The 19,752-nt window shown below is 41.3% G+C and overlaps 1 protein-coding gene across 2 annotated transcripts in view; it reads left to right on the top strand.

Annotated features, from left to right (window-relative positions):
- The window catches only part of nfkb1 (nuclear factor of kappa light polypeptide gene enhancer in B-cells 1), a 35,569-nt gene that overhangs the window by 11,610 nt on the left and 4,207 nt on the right, over positions 1-19,752 (top strand). For both annotated transcript variants that reach the window (XM_052149903.1, XM_052149904.1), the window contains exons 8-9: positions 1,808-1,966; positions 16,877-16,981. In XM_052149903.1, coding sequence (XP_052005863.1) covers positions 1,808-1,966; positions 16,877-16,981 — 264 coding nt within the window. The remainder of the gene's footprint in view (positions 1-1,807; positions 1,967-16,876; positions 16,982-19,752) is intronic.

The following is a 19,752-nucleotide window of genomic DNA, read 5'->3' on the forward strand; positions in this document are numbered from 1 at the left end:
CGTGGAGTTGGGTGGTTTACTCTAGAGGGACTAACCTTGTAATAAGAATACTGATCTCTGGATTAGAGGTCGACCGATAGCGGAATTTACTGATACCGATAACTAAGTTGAGCAGTACCTGCCGATAACTGATTAAACAACTGATATTTTTTTTTATTGATTTTGAAAGAAAAAGTAACACTCAAAGAAAAATAGCGCTGAACTTTATTACAAAAATAAAGAGTTTAACTGAACAATGAAGATGTATTTACTTTTTTAAATGAAATAAATATATAAATATTAATATCTATGAACTAGTGTTCGAATTGTAAAGTCAGCTGAATTTTAAATTGACGTTGTTAATTTAGTCCACAAGAGGGCGCAATAAATACATAAAAGCACCGTTATATTATTGCATAGTACATTCCAATCCTGGCTGTTAAAAAAGAGCATTTCATTTTTAAGTAATGTGCCTAAATGTATTGTAAATGTAGAGTAGCAATATTCACAGATAGTGGTATTCGGCTGATCTTGGTGGTGAAGCGGATCAGATTATGAGCCCAGGCCAGGGACTGTTCAAGCAGAGGGAACGCAACAGACTGGAACCGAACGTTAGGATCTTGAGACACATTTTTCCAAGTTTAACAGTTACCTGACAAAGCATTTAAACAACTCATTGCTTAATCTGAGAAATGTTTATAAGAGCAAGACGCAACAGCCAAAGACGTCTACTTACTCTAAGGGGCTGTTCATACTGAATGCTTTTGCAACCATTTGTTTTTTTATGTAAACGTGCATTAGACGAGTGTCTTTGTTTCTCTTTGTTTTTTGTTTATTCGGTGTCCCGTACAGGGGCACAGTTTTTTAGATGATTTGTCTAATTAAAATGAACTTTAAAAGCATATTGTGACACCTGCATTCTGTTAAACTGTCTAGCCTGTTTTAGTGCAAGAATGTGATCTATCTGAAGTTATCAGATTACAGTGAGGATAAATACAATGAATTGAAATCAGATGCGTTTCTGATATGTTTACACGTACTCTTGACTGCATGAAGATATTCATTTGTTTTCTCACGTCACTAGCTTTAAATATGCAACTCTGCTGGCTAACGAATGCATAAACATGGCCAGCTGGATATAAACAAATGCAAATAGATGGTAATAGATGGTAACAATCGTAACATTTAAAAATGTGGGTGTATTTTTGTCACATTTTTCTAACCGCTTGAGGATAGCTTTAATGTTAGCTTCCTCTCAGTCTTGTCAGCAAACATACTGCTGCTCTCTACTTATGCAGCATCTAGTCAACAAATAAATTACTTTATAATGAAATGACAATGTGTACTGTAGTGTATTGTATACATACCTTTTCGTTGTTGAAGTTTTAAATCCGCATCTGAAGTGTTCCGCTCCATGCAGTGTGTAGTCACACGTCAAAACAAACAACACAAGGCATAAGTGAAGTATTAATTTTGCCTCTAGAGGCTGCTCTCATACTGTATAATGACAACGGATCCTTCCCAGCTGCTCCAGCACCGGACACATTGGGGAAAAACATTTGGTGTGTATTTTTGCCGATAACCAATAGTTCCAGAAATCTGTTATCGGTGCCCATTAATCGGCAAAACCGATATATTGGTCAACGTCTACTCTGGATGAACTGTATGGCTGATTTCTTGATGAACTAATTGCTCTAAATCTTTGTTTCACAGAAAAGCCTAATGATCCTTGATTATTTTAAAGGAATGCGTGAGGTTCAGAACTATTAACAATCAACAATAACCAACCTCAATAAATCCTGACCACATCAATCGGAATGTATTTCAGATCATGAGAGGATCCTGATCAGCAGTGCAGCCGCTCATCAGGCCAAGGAAATGGATCTGAGCGTGGTTCGGCTCATGTTTACGGCCTTCCTGCCTGACAGCGATGGAGGGTTCTCTCGTAGACTGGACCCAGTAATATCACAGCCCATCTTCGACAGCAGTGAGTGTCTCAACCTTTTCACCTTTAAAACATTTTGTTTTTAATTTACAAAGTTGAATTTCTGCACATAATTGTCAGTTAAGTCCTACATATACTTCGATTTTTGTCTCGTCTTATCTCCCCTCGCCTCTTCCCAGAGGTGGGACCAAGTCATTGTTTTGCTTGTCACAACTAAGTCTCAAGTCTTTGCATTCAAATCTCAAGTCATAAGTCAAGACAGGCAAGTCCCAAGTCAATTCCCTAGCCAAGACAGAGAGGTCCAAGTCAAGTCCCAGGTCCTCAACTTTAAGCGTCAAGCCTTAACGCTGCACTATGTACGATTTTGTGGTTACAAATTTTGATAAACAATCAGTGTTCAAAACAATGTCCTAATAGTTGATAAAACACTTGAATAATCATATTAAGATATACTGGTGGTGGCTAATACCTGGTCCTAACTAGACGCAATGCATAAGATTGGATAAGATAAGGGAAGCGAAGAGTAAGTAAGAATAAGCCGGTATGTCTCCCCACTACCGTTCTGAACCTATGTGTGCGTGTGTGTGTGCGTGCGTGCGTGCGTTGCGTGCGTGCGTGCACGCTTGAGACAGATCTCTGACTAAAGAGAACGAGACCTCAAGCACAACATTTGGTAGGTGTGTGACACCATTTGTTGACTGTGCTGGCCGTCACGATGTCGCAGAAATAGAAACCATTTATAAAATAGAAATCGATGTCACTCATCGTGTGTCACGACTGGGTTGGACAAAAACTCTGATTAACATGGAAATATTTTTTATCGCGTATCGCAGCATCTAGTCACGTCTGGTTAGACTCCCCTGTTCTATATTGAAAAGTGCTTTAAGTGTAAAATTCATTCAAATATGTAAATAAGAGTGTTGTTTGTCTTCGTCAAAGCAAATACCGTAATTTCCGGACTATTGAGCGCACCTGAATATAAGCCGCACCCACTGAATTAAAAAAAAAATATTATTTTAAACATAAATAAGCCGCACCTGTCTATAAGCCGCAGGTGCCTACCGGTACATTGAAACAAATTAACTTTACACAGGCTTTAACGAAACACGGCTTGTAAGAAAAATAAATAGGCTTTAACGAAACACGGTGTGGCAGCGGGGGCGTGGTCAAGCGCCCGTCCGGGAGAGAAAAGCGGTTAGGGCACTTGAATCAAGTGCTGAAAACTGTCACACTGGTGCCAGTTTTCCCAAGAAGGACACGTGAAGCAGGGCACTTGACGTTCCAGGTAAGGCTTTTAATGGCCACAGCAATGTTTACAATCAATTTGATAAAGTTTCTCAATTTTTGGACTTCTATGCGCCAACACTAGACTGACGTGTGTCTGTCTGTCACTCACTCACTCTCTCTCTGCTGCCTTTTTATGCCGCTCTCCCCATGCTTACTGAAATTAGACACAGGTGTTAGACATTAGCTCAGGTGTTTTCTCTCCCGGACGGGCGCTTGACCATGCCCCCGCTGCCACACACGGCTTGTAACAAAAAAAAAAAAAATTTGCAGTAAACAGTAGCCTAGCAAGAAAGTCATTGGTCACTATCTTCCTCCTCTTGTGCACACGAAACCACTGAAGTCATCTCCTTCGGTGTCGGAGTTGAATAGCCTCAGAATATCCTCAGATTTAGAGTCAATTCATCACGCTGCTGTTTCCAACGTCTCCCGTGCAGCAGCTCTATTTCCTTTTCCAACAGCCAGATCAATCGCCTTCAACTTGAAAGCTGCATCATATGCATTTCTCCGTGTCTTGAGGGTGACAAAATGACTGAATGATGGGAAGTTTTTTTTTTTAATAAAATTTGAAAGCGGGAAAAATCCATATATTAGCCGCGTCGTTGTTTAAGCCGCGAGATTCAAAGCGTGGGAAAAAAGTTGCGGCTTATAGTCCAGAAATTACGGTAGTATTTCTGTTTCAAATGTTTAATCGTATAACATATATCAACATGAAAATAGCACGTTATGACTCCGCTCCAGTCATGTTCATAATCGATGTCCAGGTGGCTCAAATTGGGAGATACATCCACCAGAACAGTGTTGCCAACTATTTTCAATGGAAAGTAGCTAAAGCCTGCTCGAAAAGTAGCTAAATGTCGCCAGATGACGTCATGCGTCATTAGCATATTAATGACGTCATCGCGTCGTATTTGCATTCTGCCTAATTTGTCGGTACTGTAGCCTACTTCAGTTTATAATAACGGTTCCCTATCGAGAGGTCTCTCCTATTGCGTAAGTAGCTTACGCTATGGGAAAACTCAGTTTCTCGAGAAATATTGAAGTCTTTATGTAAAACGCATTGCAGCTGCACAGCAGACAGTGATGAGCGAGGCAGCTCGGTCATTGGCTGTGCTGCGGCAACTGCTCGAACCAGTGACGGGGCGACTTAGAACGCGCGACCAAAGGGCGCGCGTACTGCATTCGCGCGCACAGAGCCTGCTGAAATTAGCATATGAGGGCTATATAATGAACGTCCTGTCATGCCAGTTCTTTTAGATTTAATCTCCTTCAGCGAAGACCTTCTCTTTGCTGGATCCTCCGGATTTTTGCAGTCTTTCGCCGCCGTGGACAAGCTTACAGCGGGACTGCTGAGAGGACGCTGGCATCTTCAGCCGCCTTCAAAGCCTTCTGCTACACCATCCGGCTCGCATCACATATCCTTTACTGAACAAGCGTTCGCCCCGCAACGCTTTTTAAGAGTAAAAGAGTTATTTTCCAGGCGTTGTTTCAAATGCCTTCAGCCTGCGCCTCGTGCAGAGGCCCTCTTTCTGACGGAGATCGGCACATCATCTGCACTCGCTGCCTGGGTCTGGACCACGCAGAAGCTGCACTCATTCCTTGGGCCTCGCCGAGCTGCGCACTCGCTTTGCCGTTTTCACCGCAAGCGAGCCGGCTGCCCCCGTGCTGCCACCTCTGTTCGAGCCGCGCAAGAAAAAGCGCCGCTCACAGAGGCTGCCAGAGCACCCCGACTCCGGTGATGTCACGCCGGCTCAGTCCCCGCGGGCATCACCGCTACCAGATGTCTCCCCGCCACCGGTCCATTTCAGCGAGGCGGACCTGCACCCCTCCAACAAAGCGGTGGGTCTCGCCTCGTTCGGCACATCAGGGGACGACGACGGAAAGGATGACAGCCTCTCTCTTGACGCTGCATCCGACGACTGGCCGGGCTCGTTCGACCCCGCGCCATCGGCATCAGCAGACACGAGCGCGGGCACCAGCATGGACTCGGAGATCGTCCGTATCCTGTCTAAGGCCGTGGAAGACCTCTGGCTCGACTGGTCTTCTCCGGAAGAACCCGCCCGCAGCCGGCTGGATGAGTGGTTCCTGCAGAGCGCCAGCAGGCCCCCCGACAGAGACCCTCTCCTTTCTTCCCTGAGGTGCACGACGAGCTCACAAAGTCGTGGAAAGCCCTGCACTCGGCTCGCCTAAAGCCTTCTTTCTCTTCTTTGCTCTCCTCAGTGGACGGCGCGAGAGAAAGAGGCTACGAGGCAACTCCGCCCCTAGAGGAGACTGTGGCCAACCATCTATGCCCACCCTCCACCGCTGGATGGAAGGCCAGAGCGTCTCACCCATCGAAGCCGTGCAGAACCACATCAGCTCTCACCGGTCGCGCATACGCCGCCGCCGGTCAAGCTGCGTCAGCGCTGCATTCGATGGCGGTTCTACAAGTGTTTCAGGCCAAACTTCTTCGCTTAATGGACGAGTCTGGACCTGAACCCGACGCTTTTAAGGACCTGCGCAGTGCTACGGACGTAGCTCTGCGAGCCACAAAGGCCACCGCCCAATCCATTGGCCGGGCCATGGCTAATTTGATCGTCCTTGAGCGCCATCTGTGGCTAACGCTAACGGAGATGAAGGACGTGGATAAGGCACCCTTCCTTGACTCACCTGTCACTCCGAGCGGCCTGTTCGGACCTACGGTGAGAGATTTCACGGAGCGCTTCACTGAGGCGCGGAAGGATTCGCAAGCTATGCATCACTTCCTGCCTAAGCGCTCCAGCTCATCTCAAAAACCGCCCCAGCAGCAGCAGTGAGCCAGGGCAGAGCCGCCCGTCTCCCAGCCGAAGAGCAGACCTGAAAAGGACGCTCGACGCCGCTCGCGTTCCGCTGGCTGAAGAAAGCCGCAGGAGCAACGAGGCCCTCGACCCAGAATCACCCTGAACACAGAGCCTCGTAAGTCTAGCAGCAGGAAGAAAGAGAGGGAGTACGCATCTCGCAAATGCCGGACCACTCCCTCGCAAACATTTAAAACATTACCCAGTCCCCTTACAGGCGGCTGGAAATGTCTATACAGCAGTCAATGGGCCAGTCATAAAACTCGCTCACCTGCAATCAAACGCCGTTTTCACGGCGACACACAGAAATCACCAAAAGAGTCATTTTCTGCCTGTGTCACTAAGGGTTCACATGTCCACACTAAAGTGCGCATTCCCACATATCAATACTGTCCAAACAGTGCCAAACACCTCCCCAGCTCAGGCTGGATGTCTCAAAAATGTAGATTGTGTGCCTATTGTCATGTATTCCCTGAGAGGAGGGAACGACTATTGCGTAAGCTGCCGTGTCTGTGCTTGGTCAGTTCGCTTCAGTCGATTGAACCTAAAAGAACTGGCATGACGGGACGTTCATTATATAGCCCTCATATGCTAATTTCAGCAGGCTCTGAGTGCGCGAATGCGGGACGCGCCCCCTTTGGTCGCGCGTTCTAAGTCGCCCGTCACTGGTTCGAGCAGTTGCCGCAGCACAGCCAATGACCGAGCTGCCTCGCTCATCACTGTCTGCTGTGCAGCTGCAATGCGTTTTACATAAAGACTTCAGTATTTCTCGAGAAACTGAGTTTTCCCATAGCGTAAGCTACTTACGCAATAGTCGTTCCCTCCTCTCGATAGGGAACCGAGGTTACGTTAGTAACCGAGTCGTTATCTCCCCTAAACCGTGCTCATACTGTTTTTATATAAGTATATAGCCGAATGTCCAGTAAAACGGTTCTCAATTACATATTTTCTGTTAGACAACGGAACGGAACGGAACTTAGCTAACGTTACATGTTTATGATTTTGAAGAAGGTTTATTGTTGTGTTTGGATAAGTAAAATGTATAGAGTCTGTAAATATACGATCTGAAGTCGGAGAGTTCAGAAACCGAACCGGAATGAACTAAAACTCTGATTAGTAGTGAATATAAGCGCATGCCAAGAAAAAACGGTCAAATTAAATGTTTTGAATTAAAACAAAGGAGAAGGCAGCTGCTATGTGATCACTGATTGGTTCCTGCTAACACAGCGTGCACATGCGCAGCTCATTCATGTCTATGTCTGCTGGCGTGCAGTCAACGGAATGTGCTGCTCCTCTCAGCCGCACACTGAACAGAGCAGACGCAGCGGGGAAGTAAGACCTCACGCTTGCAGTACTGGCGATATTTGGAATTTGGAAAGTTGCTAAGGTTTGTCCAAAAAGTCGCTAGATTTGTCGCTAGTCAAGTCAAGTCAAGTCAAGTGGTTTTTATTGTCGTTTCAACCATATACAGTTAGTACAGTACACAGCAAAACGAGACAACGTTCCTCCAGGACCATGGTGCTACATAAAAACAACAAAGGACCAACATAGGACCACATGAGACAACACAACGAAATAAAATACCTATATAAACTACCTATAGTTTATATAGCTAGTCGCTGTTTTGAAAAAATGTCGCTAAAGGGGTCTGAAAAGTCGCTAAAAATAGCGACAAAGTCGCTAAGTTGGCAACAATGACCAGAAGAGCTGTGCTAAAACACGACTGGCGTGATGTATTCTTCCGCGAATTGCTTGCAATTTTAAATTTCAACCACAAATGTCGCTAGAAAGCACAAAATTTGTCATTAGTGTTCTTTGCCTAAATTAGTTGCCAAGTATTATACAATATAATTATAGTATATATAGTAATTAAACCCTACAGTATTAGCATGTTTTAGCACAATGTGTGGACTTTTCAGGTGGTCCCTCACCACACCCTCTACAGCAGGGGTGACCAACCCTGGTCCTGGAGAGCTACCTTCCTGCAGAGTTTAGATCCAACCCTAATCAAACACACCTGAACCAGCTTATCAAGGTCTTTAGGATTACTTGAAAATGACAAGCAGGTGTGTTGGAGCTAAACTCAGCAGGAAGGTAGCTCTCCAGGAGCAGGGTTGGTCACCATCGTTTGGACTTTTCAGACAACCCCTTACCCTTAAATTAAATTAACATTTTGGAATGATTTTGACTTGACACCATCTGACCACTGGTCCACAGTGCATCTTTTAGCTGTTTTCAGCAATGAGGAATGCAAAATAATTAACACAAAAACTATAGTTGCAGTGCACTGAGCTCTGTGAAACTAAGTAGCTAGCTAGCTAACCCAGCTAACATGATAAGTTAAATGCTTCTGAACCATAACTGATGTGTAACTGTTAACAATTTCAACTTATCTCTGTCTGTGAGTTTTCAGATGCCTCACAAAATTGGTTGTTGACGAAGCAACTGTACATTTTGAACCACAGCTTGTACGTGTTGCAATACTTTTGTTGCCTTAAATATTGTATTCTTTATATCCAAATTAAATTACCTTTGGTAGCATTTTTCTGTGTCATCCTTAAATGCGCAATTTTCAAATTTGTTCCTACTCTCATGGAAGTTGATTTATTGGTTGTTTGATTGGTTGAATATGGAGCGCGGAAACGCAGATTTTAAAATCAAATGAATCGTTTATTGGGGAAGTGAATAATTGATTTGCTGCACATTTTTAATTGAACAACTGTTTGGTTTTAGAAGTCATAACGTTTTTAAGTCAGAGGGCTCGAGTCCAAGTCAAGTCACAGGTCATTGTTGTCAAAGTCTAAGTCTTTGATTACGTCGACTCGAGTCCCAAGTCATCAAATTTGTGACTCGAGTCCAAGTCAAGTTTAAGTCATGCGACTCAAGTCCACATCCCTGTCTCTTCCCTTCTTGTCTCTTCACATATCAACTTGCTTCTTGTTTCTTCTCATCTAATCTCATCTGGCTTCTTCTTGTGTCATATCGCCTTGCCTCCTGTTTTAGTTTCTTGTTGTCTAATCTTGTCTTTAGGGTTCCAAGCACCTAAGGTGCTGGAACCCTATTGTATCCATTTAGTATTTTTTATTTATTATTTAGGGGACCAAGCACCAAAGGTGCTGGAACCCTATTGTATTCATTAGGTTTTTAGGGGTTCAAGCCCATAGGGCTGAAACCCTATAGTATTTGTCAGGATTTCTAGGGGTCCAAGCACAGATGGTGCTGTAACCCTATTGTATTTGGTCCGATTTTTAGGGATCAAAGCACCAAAGGTGCTGGAACCCTATTGTATTTGTTCAGATTTTCTCATTATTCTTATTCTTATTATTAGTAGCGAAGCACCGAAGGTGCGTAGTCACCAATTGTTTGATCTTTTTATTATAATTATTATTCTGTATGCGTTTCTTATGGCAGCCCATAGAACCGTTCGTAGCAAATTTGGAGTCTTTATCTCAAATCTTCTAGCGCTAACAACAGTTCTAAATTTCACTCATGTTCATGCTAATAACTTTTGAACCATAAGTCCTAGAGACAAAATTCCTGAGCTCATGCCGAATCAAAAGCATACCATGGTTTCAATTTCCACCCAACTAGATTTTCCATAATTTTTTCCACCACAAATACTTTTTTTTTTTACTTGTCCTAGGCCGTACGTCCAATTTGCATGAAAATTTGTGTGTGTCATCTGGAGACACTCAGGACTAAAAATTATACGAATTTTGATAGACCAAACTGTTTTTGAATGGTGCTTCAACAAATTCAACTAAGAATGCGCCGAATTGAATTTGAGGCTGTATCTCCACAACACTTTAAGGATTGTGATGAAATGTAGTATGTGTCATAGCCATCATGCCCTGAGGTGACCTGCAGCATTTCGGTGCCCTTCAGCACCCTACGGGTCAGGAGATATAATAAGCAAATATTTTTGATTATAACTTCTGAACGGTTTGTCCTAAAATCAATAAACTGGACTCTTTAGATTCTGTGGGGCATACCTTGTCAAATGATACCAATTTTGCCTATGTCTGCCATTTTGGGCATCGGCTATTATGTATTTTGATGTAAAATGCTGTATTTTACAAACACATTGGCGTATCGTTATGAAACTTGTTATGTGTCATTGGCACAATGCCCTGAAAGTGCTCACCAAGTTTTTAAATATAAAATGAAATATATAAAAATACTAAAAACTTTTGATAATTTTAGCTTATTGTTATGACACTGGTCTTGATAGATTCCTTTGATCAAGAGTTCATCAATACCAAATTTGTCATGGTCAGACAAACTTCCTTTCGGCCATTATTAATTTAATTGAAAACCTTTTTTTTCCCAACTCCTCCCAGACAGTTGGTCCGATTTCCATCAAATTTGGTTCAGATCATCTTTAGACCATGCCGACAAAAAAGTTGTTAAAAGATTTTTGAAAGACCAAAACCGATGAAATCACTCAGGGCTGTGATAGCGCTGCTTCTGGCACGCTTCCTCAACGTGCTTACTGCCCAGGCACGTGAGGCAGTGATCGTGACCGTCAGAGGCGGAGAGATAACGACCACATCCAGGAATGGCACAGAGATGGAAAGGCATCTTTAAAAAGACGCGTCTTTAAAAAGACGTTCATCATCACTGTGCCTTGCTCTAATATAAGAAACACACTCTTTTAGTGAAAAGCTCTTTTAGAATCGCTGTCGAAGCGCCCAGGGGTGTATTCTACAGCAGAGTGGAGAGAAAACCGCTGAAATGATTTGATCAAAAATGACTTTTTTCAAATAGTGATGGTGCTGTTTTTTACATCAGTAATGTCCTGAATATACTTTGTGAACAGTTGAATGGCACTTTGGTGAATTAAAGTACCAATTTCATTCTGAAACAGCAAAATCTGTACATTATTACAAACTTTTGGCTGCCAGTGTGTGTGTGTGTGTATATAAATACAGTTCCGGTCCTCGAATCTGTTTGGACGAAAGACTTTCCATGAGCATTGATGGTGTGACAGAGATGCTTCACTGTCTGTATCACTCCTCTTGTGTTCGTGCTGTTCTAAACTAAAGTGTAAGTGTAGTGCATATGTGTTAGGAGTTACTGTCAAAAGACAGGTGGTGGCAAAAGACATTTTTTGTGTGTAATATGAGCCAGTAGGTGACGTAAAGTGAATCCGTTAGTCATTGTTTACATAGAACTGCGCTCATCACTATTTCTGAAGTGACATTTTTGAATTACTAACGGATTCTTGGACGCATCGGCAGATTCTGATCTGCCTCGTAATAAAGTAATTCCATGCACAAATGCATTTTTCTGTCCGTACTCAGTTTTTCCTCATTTTTTAAAATGTACTTGTGCATTGAACTGTTTTATATAAGCAGTGTCTCACTGGCAATCGTGGTATATGGCCCTAAATCAGCACTGCTTTGATTACCTACAGATCTCAGCCTGCGGCCGAATCACAGCAGTGCTGATATAGGGCCATATCACACTCTTGCTCGTGTGATATTTCTTAAATAATATATATATATATATATATATATACATATATGTTGCAGGGAAAACATAATGGTTAAACATTCCGTGCATCTTAAGTCAGCTCATTTTTAACATGCTTAGTGATTTAAAACTGCTCGTCATTGTTGTTTGAAATGACCAGTCTAATCAAAGAAGGCGGGAGCAGCATGCAGATCGAGCCAAAGCAAGTTAGATTTACATTCAGTGCCATGTATGATGCAAGCAGTGAAACTATATGGCCTTGTTTCTTTAAACTTTCTTTCAATTTTGCCCTGTTCCATATGAAATTCTACTGCAATCTGCAGGGTTCCCACGGGTCATGGAATTTTAAAAGGTCTATTCCAGACATTGAAAGTCAGGGAATTTTATATATTTTTTGTCCAAGTCATGGAATATCAGGGAATTTAGTTTGTTGCTTTAAATTTTATATTCCATTTATCAAAATGTAGTTTTTCTATACCGATTTTTTTTTTTTTTTATCGCGCTGTTTCACACATCTTTCTGTATTGTTGCGCTTAGGCTATTTTTAGCGCCATATTTATTCCCTTCCCGCTCGATTGAAAATCACTTGGTTAACAGGTACGGGTGACTGCATTCGACTAAGGCACTAACATGCCAGGAAAATGTAAATTTCAAGAGATTTGGCTACAAAATGAACAATTTAAAGACTGGGTGTTAAAAGTAGACGACAGAAAAGCTAAATGTAAAGTTTGTAAAACTACTATTGAGCTATCAAATATGGGTGAGGGTGCACTTCGCAGCCACGCAAACAGCAAGAAGCACGCTACTCGTATGAAGCCGACAGGAGCGTCATCTTCGGCCCAAGTGCCCATCACTGCTCTACTGCAGCCTCCCCATATAGCTCCAAGAGAACCGCAATCAGCTAATGAAGCCGCTCCCACCCCCAGCAGTGACGGCAGAGTGAGACACAGTGGAGCACGTCTCGGCTTAACACCAGCAAAGACCCTGGAGGCTGAAATCTTGTGGTGCCTTAAGCTTACCGAGTCCCACTGGTCATACAAGTCATCAGAACAAAGTGGTATGTAGCTATAATGTTAGCTAGCTAACTGTTAGTTATAATTAAAGATTATTTTTGTGTAACGTGTATTTTTGTGTAAGTGTAATGTTTAGCCTAGGTTAGGCAGCATAAGTGATCGCTGACAAAATTGAAAATGTTGCTAATTAGTTTGCAAGCTAATTACTGTTAACTCTTGACAAATTCTTAGCCTATGCAACCGGTATTTAGCCATGTATGTAAACTCATATATTTGTGTAAAGTAATCGTTATTTAATGTTTTAATCAATGTTGTATTAATGATACAACAGGCCCTTGAAATTAAATGAGGCAATTCAATCTAGCTTCCAGTCCAGCTTTGTTTGGGAATTTAGCACCGTGTCCTAAACAGATGTGACGTGACAACACGCGATAAAATACATTTTACATGTTAATCATTTGTCCTAACCTGCCGCGACATGACAAAAGATTCTATTTTTGAAATGGTTTCTATATTTCTGGGATTTTGCAGCTGATAGTTCAGCCCATACAGAGGGAACAACGACATTAAGCAACAAATACTTGTCATTGTGCATTTCAGTTTGAACGTTCTTGTTTCCTTTCATTTCTTTTCAAAATCTGAGGTAAATTATCCATTGTTGTTCTCATAGTGGCAATCAAAGTCTCACAAAATGATATTCAAGCTCAGACCATTTTAAGCTCAAACAAGTGCATTTCATTACAAATTTTGTATCAGTCACTGATTATGTATTTTGAATAATGTTTAATGGTTTAATTTTGTTTAATTCCGTTTGGTTTTCGTGCTGTGAACAGAGCCCACGCTACGGTTATGATTGGCTGTGATTTATGATTGATTTTGTCGTCGTGTAGCTTTGTCACGTCAGGTTAGGACAAGGTAAGCTAAAAAATAATAATAATTATAAAAGGGTCACGGTAAGCAGCCTTTTCACTGCACACGACATTAGGATACGATTGTCGCATTTCGCCCCCTAGTGGCAGTAGCACATAATTTTAAAATTGATCATGCGCAGCCCTTACCTTCATTAATTTACCATGGTAAAATTTATAAATCAATATATGCACATTAGATAAACTACCAACATTACTTCTGAAGGACAAATATTATGGGTTTTCCAGGACTTAAATAATTAATATTTATCAAATAATTATTTCAGACATACACTACCAGTCAAAAGTTTTGGGACAGTAAGATTTTTAAGAGTTCTTGTCTTAGGACAACTTTGATGCACTTTTTGATCCACTTCAAATGTTGACTACTGTATATTCAAACAGAAACAGTTATTTTAAATAGTAAAAATATTTCAAAATTGTTCTGTTTTTGCTGTACTTTGGATCAAATAAATGCAGGCTTGTGGAGTGTCTTTTTAAAAAACAAAAAAATCTTACTGTCCAAAACTTTTGACTGGTAGTGTAAATAATCATCATAACCATTTTACAGAAATAGCCTAGTAAGAACAACATTTTAATGAAAACATCAGTTTTTTCAACTTTACACTCATAGCTTTGATCTTAATACATCACATCCAGTCGGTTGGTTGCATACGGTGTAGTCATTCAAGTTCAAATATTAATGTATCCACGGCTCAAATCAGATGTGAACAAGTAAATAAAGTTTGAAATTGGTTGGATTTAAAACACTGTCTGTGGCTGTTTTTTGTCTGCTCGGTGCTCCGCAAAACAGCAGCCTGTTTTGCCGTTCATTATAGGTCATGGAAATTCATCTTTTTAGTCAGTGAAAGTCAGGGAATTTGACATTTGGTTTAGAGTGGGAACCCTGAATCTGTCACACACAGCATTAAAGAGCATGAATCAAACATTTATTGTTTGAATTTCGTGATAAAAGTGACAAATTGAAAGCTGAAGCTAAAATCATATTTCTCATAAATCTACATCTCAGTCAAATTATGGAGCATATCACATTTGTTTATATGTTGCTGTAGCTGGTGCTGTTCAGTCCTTCAAATCTGCGTTGTGTGTGCAGATATTAATGAGACCAGATGCCGGTTTCTAAAGTCAAATTTGGCTTGTTTATTGGCTGCTGCAGATCTGTATGGGTTTCTATTAATGTTTCCTCCCGTTAACAGTCTGAAGTTCAGCGTGGACTGACAACAAGCAAAACCAAATAAGAAATCGGCTACGGCAAGTGCTTTTGGGTATCTGTTGTCAACATAATTTTTCAAAATAAAATCCCACAATATTTAGGTGGGGCTCTGCCATACCTGGCCATATGGAGGAGAAACGCCTGTGTATACAGTAACAAAATCAGAAACACTCTCCTCGATTCACATTCATTGTGCATATCGCCACAGAATTTATAGTAAAAAAAAGACTTAAACATTGATCTGTTTCTCACCCACATAAATAATTTTGCTCCTAAAGATATAGATTTAACAACTGGAGTCATATGGGTAAATTGTACGCAGCTTTATGGGCTTTTTGCAGCTTCAAAATGTAGTTACCCAGTTCACTTTTTAACAAATTTAGTTAAGGAAGGATCTATTGTCAGTTCATTTCATTTGTGCATTCACTGGATAATTTCTGTCAATTCTGATTATTTTGGTTATCTCTCCACATGTGCTTGGAACCCAATGATTGCTGCTTGCAGCTATATTTAGGGCCAGAGCACAGAGGTGCGAGGACCCTATTGTATCTGCTCCGCTTATTATTATTCTGTATTCTTTTTTCAAAAGTAAATCACATTTTTGAGGGCCTAAACATAATTGAAAACTCACGAAACTTTGGACACGTGCCAGAAGTGGAGAAAATGTACATCTGATGTGGGTTTCAGAATGAGGTGTGGCAAAATGACTCGATAGTGCCATAGAAAGCTCTTGGAGCCATGCCCTAAACTCAACAGGAAGTCAGCCATATGGATTTTGCCATTTCCAGGCCTCATACTTAAACAAACTCCTGCTAGAGATTTTATCGGATCTACATCATATTCGGTCAGTCTAATCTAAGGGCCTTTGCGATGCTAAATTGCGACGCTTTTGAGTTTTCTTTGAACGGCGTGTCAATGGCGGCCTGGCATATTTCGAGGTTTTGCCATGAAACAGGAAGTTGTTGTAACTCAAACATACAATGTTCAATGCCCTAAACTTCACATGTTTGATAACAGTCCCAGCCTGAACACACCTACATGCCAATATTAAGTTATAAAAATGTGTTTTCTTGTTTAAATATCTGCTGTGTTATAAGATTCTGTCAGGCTATATATGTGTCAGTATCATTATTCTGATGTTATTTCCGTATCTTTGATAAAATTTGTTGTGAAATAAAAAGTCTTTACCTCCTTAACTCTCCTGTCCTTTCAAAATTACATACAAATACATGACCTGAAGAATGAAATACATTATAACATAAAAAGTGCTTAAAAGTGGATCCCCTGGCACACCAGCCCCAATGTGCACCAAGGTGCGAGGGCCCGTTCATCGCTGCTTGCAGCTTTAATATTTTTTTTTTTCTTCTTTTCTCTTTTTGTCTTTCCTCCTTTCTTCTCTTTCGTCTCTTCTCATCTCATCTCACCTCTTCTTGTCTTGACTCTTCTGTATTTATGTTTAATAAAAATAGTGCAAGTGATTTTTAGTGCAGCAAGTGGCATTTCATTATTACTTGAGCTGTCTGGGCTTCCAGAGCCCTTCAAGGGTCAAAAGCTCAGACGAGAAGAGGTAAGATGAGAAGAAACGAGAAGGGACAAGATGAGATGAGAAAAACGAAGAAGAGGGGAGATTAGTTGAAAAGAGACAAGAAGAGGTGAGACGAGATGAGACAAAAGACAAGATGGAGGTGAGAGAAGACAAAACAAGAGGCAAGATGAGATGAGAAGAGAAGAAATTATATGAGAAGAGACAAGAAGAAACCCATGACAAGGCAAAAATGAATAAACAATCTATAATAATTCTAAGGTCATTTTTAGCTATTATTTCACCAATGTGTGTAATTGCGTGTCTGGTGTTGTGGGCTCGTGGACGCGCACACAACAGCCCCACTGCTGCAAAAATCATATTGTAATCACTGTGAGTGTTGTCTTTTTGAGTCTCACTGGCTTTCTCTTTCTGTCTCTCTCTGGTTTGTACTCTCACTCTCTGAAAGAGAACAGGTGAATATTGCTTCCTCTCTCACACTGAAATCAGGCCTTCAATTTCCCCTCCCTTTTCTCATAATTTCTCTCTCTGTTTATGCCTCTCACCTCAGTTCAATAGGCACTTGCTCATAAAAAAGACAGCCAATGTTCCCAAGAAAGGAAAAACAAAGCAATCCACAATAAATAATTATATGACTTGTTTCTTTTCTAACTCCTCTGTCTTTCTTGTGGCTTCTCAGAAGCCCCGAACGCCTCCAATCTGAAGATAGTGCGGATGGATCGGACTGCTGGCTGTGTGACGGGTGGAGAGGAGGTCTATCTGCTGTGTGACAAAGTCCAGAAAGGTTAGAAAGCTCTGAAGATTTAGGGGGACATAAAGGGGAGTGGTGGTGGTGGTGTAGTGGTCTAAAGCACATAACTGGTAATCTGGTAATCAGAAGGTTGGTGGTTCGATCCCCACAGCCACCACCATTGTGTCCTTGAGCAAGGCACTTAACTCCAGGTTGCTCCGGGGGGATTGTCTCTGTAATAAGTGCACTGTAAGTCGCTTTGGATAAAAGCGTCTGCCAAATGCATAAATGTAAATGTAAATAAAATGGTGACATATCATGGAAAACTGGATTTTCCTTGCTCGTTTGAAAGAAAATAGTTTGGTGACGGGTGTATGGTGTAGGCATATGCTAACATTCCTAATGCAAAGCTGTCCCCTGTCCACCGAGACCATTTATTGAAACTAAGCTACGGAAATTATTGTGTTTTGACATCACAACAATAAGCACATGAGCATATAACTGCCCACATTTACATGTCTGCACCTGTTCAGCAACTTTGTGGGATTGTTTTTATTTAACAATCTAATCATTTAACAAGATAGCAAATCAGCCCGTTTAACTTGTACAGAAGTGTAGAACATAGCCCCTTTAAAGATAAGGGACATTAGTGTGAGATATAGGGTTCATATTTTCCAGTCTACTTGACTTTATTTCTGAAATTAAGTTATGTATTGTTGAATGAAACCACCTGTAAACAAACCTCTTTCAAATATTTTTAGCCTTTTACCTACAGATGATAAGCCACTTTTTACTGTGTTGTATTCTGGACGCTCTGGTCCTCTCATGAAGGAAGTTTTTACTTCATACTTCCAGCTGTAGGGATTTCCCCATCTCATATGTAAATTAGGGGGTAGGAAAGAGCTAAATAAAAGTGTTCTGTATGTCAGTTAATAACAAACCTACTCTGCATTACTATTCTTTCATCTTGTTTTTCTTCTTTCATTCTTTTCATTCTTCTCTTCTATTTTTATTTCATCTAGCCTCTTCCCCTCTTTTCTCGTGTTTTCACGTCTCATCTTGTTTCTTCTCTGCTCATCTGGTTTCTTTTTGCCTCTTCTCATCTCTTGTCTGATCTCATCTTGCCTCTTCTTTTCTTGTCTTGCCTCCTCTTATTTCTTCTCATCTCGTATCATTTCATCTCTTCTCATCTCGCCTCTTCTCATGTCTCTTCTTGTTTTGTCCTGTCTCACCTTGTCTTGTTTTTTTTTTCGTCAAATCTTGTCTCTTGTCTCATCACACCTCTTCTCTTCTTTTCTCATCTCTTTTCAACTAATCTCCCCTCTTTGTTTTTCTCATCTTTACATCTTGTCTTGTCCTTTCTCATTTCTTCTCATCTCACCTTGTCTCATCTGATCTCATTTTTAGTCTTCTTTTCTTGGCTTGTCTTGTGTCTTCTCATCTCGTCTCTTTTCTTCTCATCTCATCATACTTTTTCTCTGCATTTCTCGCCTTATCTTGTCTCACCTTTTCTCTTTTCATCTCTTGTTTTCTTCTCACCTCTTCACGTTTCTTCTCATCTCTTCTTTTTTTGTCTTTTCTCATCTTGCCTCATTTCTTCTCGTCAACTCATCTCACCTCACCTCTTCTCTTCTTGTCTCTGTTTGTCTTATTTCTTCTCTTTATTTCTTGTCTCTTCTCGTCTCTTCTCATCATCTCCACTTGTGTTGTTTCATCTTGCCTCATCTTCTCATCTCATTATGTAATCTTTTCTTTTCCTGGCCTTTTCTCATCTTTTCTGGCCTCTTAATGTCAGGCCTCTTCTCTTCTTGTTTCTTATTTTCTCATCTCTTCTTGTCTTGTCTCATCTCACATCTTCTCTACTTTTATCATCTCTTATTTCTTCTATTCACTTTTCATCTCACCTCACCTCTTCCATCCTGTTCTCATCTCTTCACGTCTCTTGTTTCATCTTATCTCTCTTGTCTCTTCTCGTCTGATCTCGCCTCTTCTCTTCTGTCTAATCTCTTCTTGCCTCTTCTCATTTCTTCTTGGCTCATTTTGTATAATCTCTTCTCATCTCACCTCTTCTCTTCTTGTCTCTTCTCTTCTTGTTTTGTCTTCTCTTGCATCTAATCTTGACTCTTCTGGTCTCATCTCTCCTCTTCCCTTCTTTGCTCGTCTCTTCACATCTCGTCACGCCTCTTCTCGTCTTATCCCTTCTCTTCTGTCTCTTCTCTTTTTGTCTTGTCTTGCCTCTTGTTTCTTATCTAAACTTGTCTCTTTTGGTCTCACCTCTTCTTGTCTCATCTTGTTTCTTCTCTGTTTTTATTGCCTCGTCTCGTTATTCGTCTTGTGGTGCCTCGTCTCGTCTCTTCTCATTTGATCTCATCTTGCCTCTTCATTTCTCTTCTTGTCTTGCCTCTTCTCATCCATCTCATTTTGCCTCTTCTTAAATTTTTTTGCCTCTTATTATATTATCTTGACCCTTCTTGTTTCTTCTCTTCTCATCTTGTCTCATCTGATCTCATCTGGTATCTTCTTTTCTTTTTTTTTCTCCCCTTTTCTCCCCAATTTGGAATGCCCAGTTCACAATTCACTCTTAAGTCCTCGTGGTGGTGTATTGACCTCAAGCTGGATGGCAAAGGAGCGAATCTCAGTTGCCTCCATGTCTGAGACCGTCAATCCGCACATCCGATCACGTGGCTGTTTGAACGCATTACCGTGGAGACGTAGTGCACGTGGAGGTTACCCCATGTGACGCTACCCTCCCTAGCAACCAGGCCAATATGGTTGCTTTGGAGACCTGACTGGAGTCACTCAGCACACTCTGGATTCAAACTCGC

Source organism: Xyrauchen texanus, chromosome 19 (genome assembly GCF_025860055.1).
Source record: "Xyrauchen texanus isolate HMW12.3.18 chromosome 19, RBS_HiC_50CHRs, whole genome shotgun sequence".
Lineage (NCBI taxonomy): Eukaryota > Metazoa > Chordata > Actinopteri > Cypriniformes > Catostomidae > Xyrauchen > Xyrauchen texanus.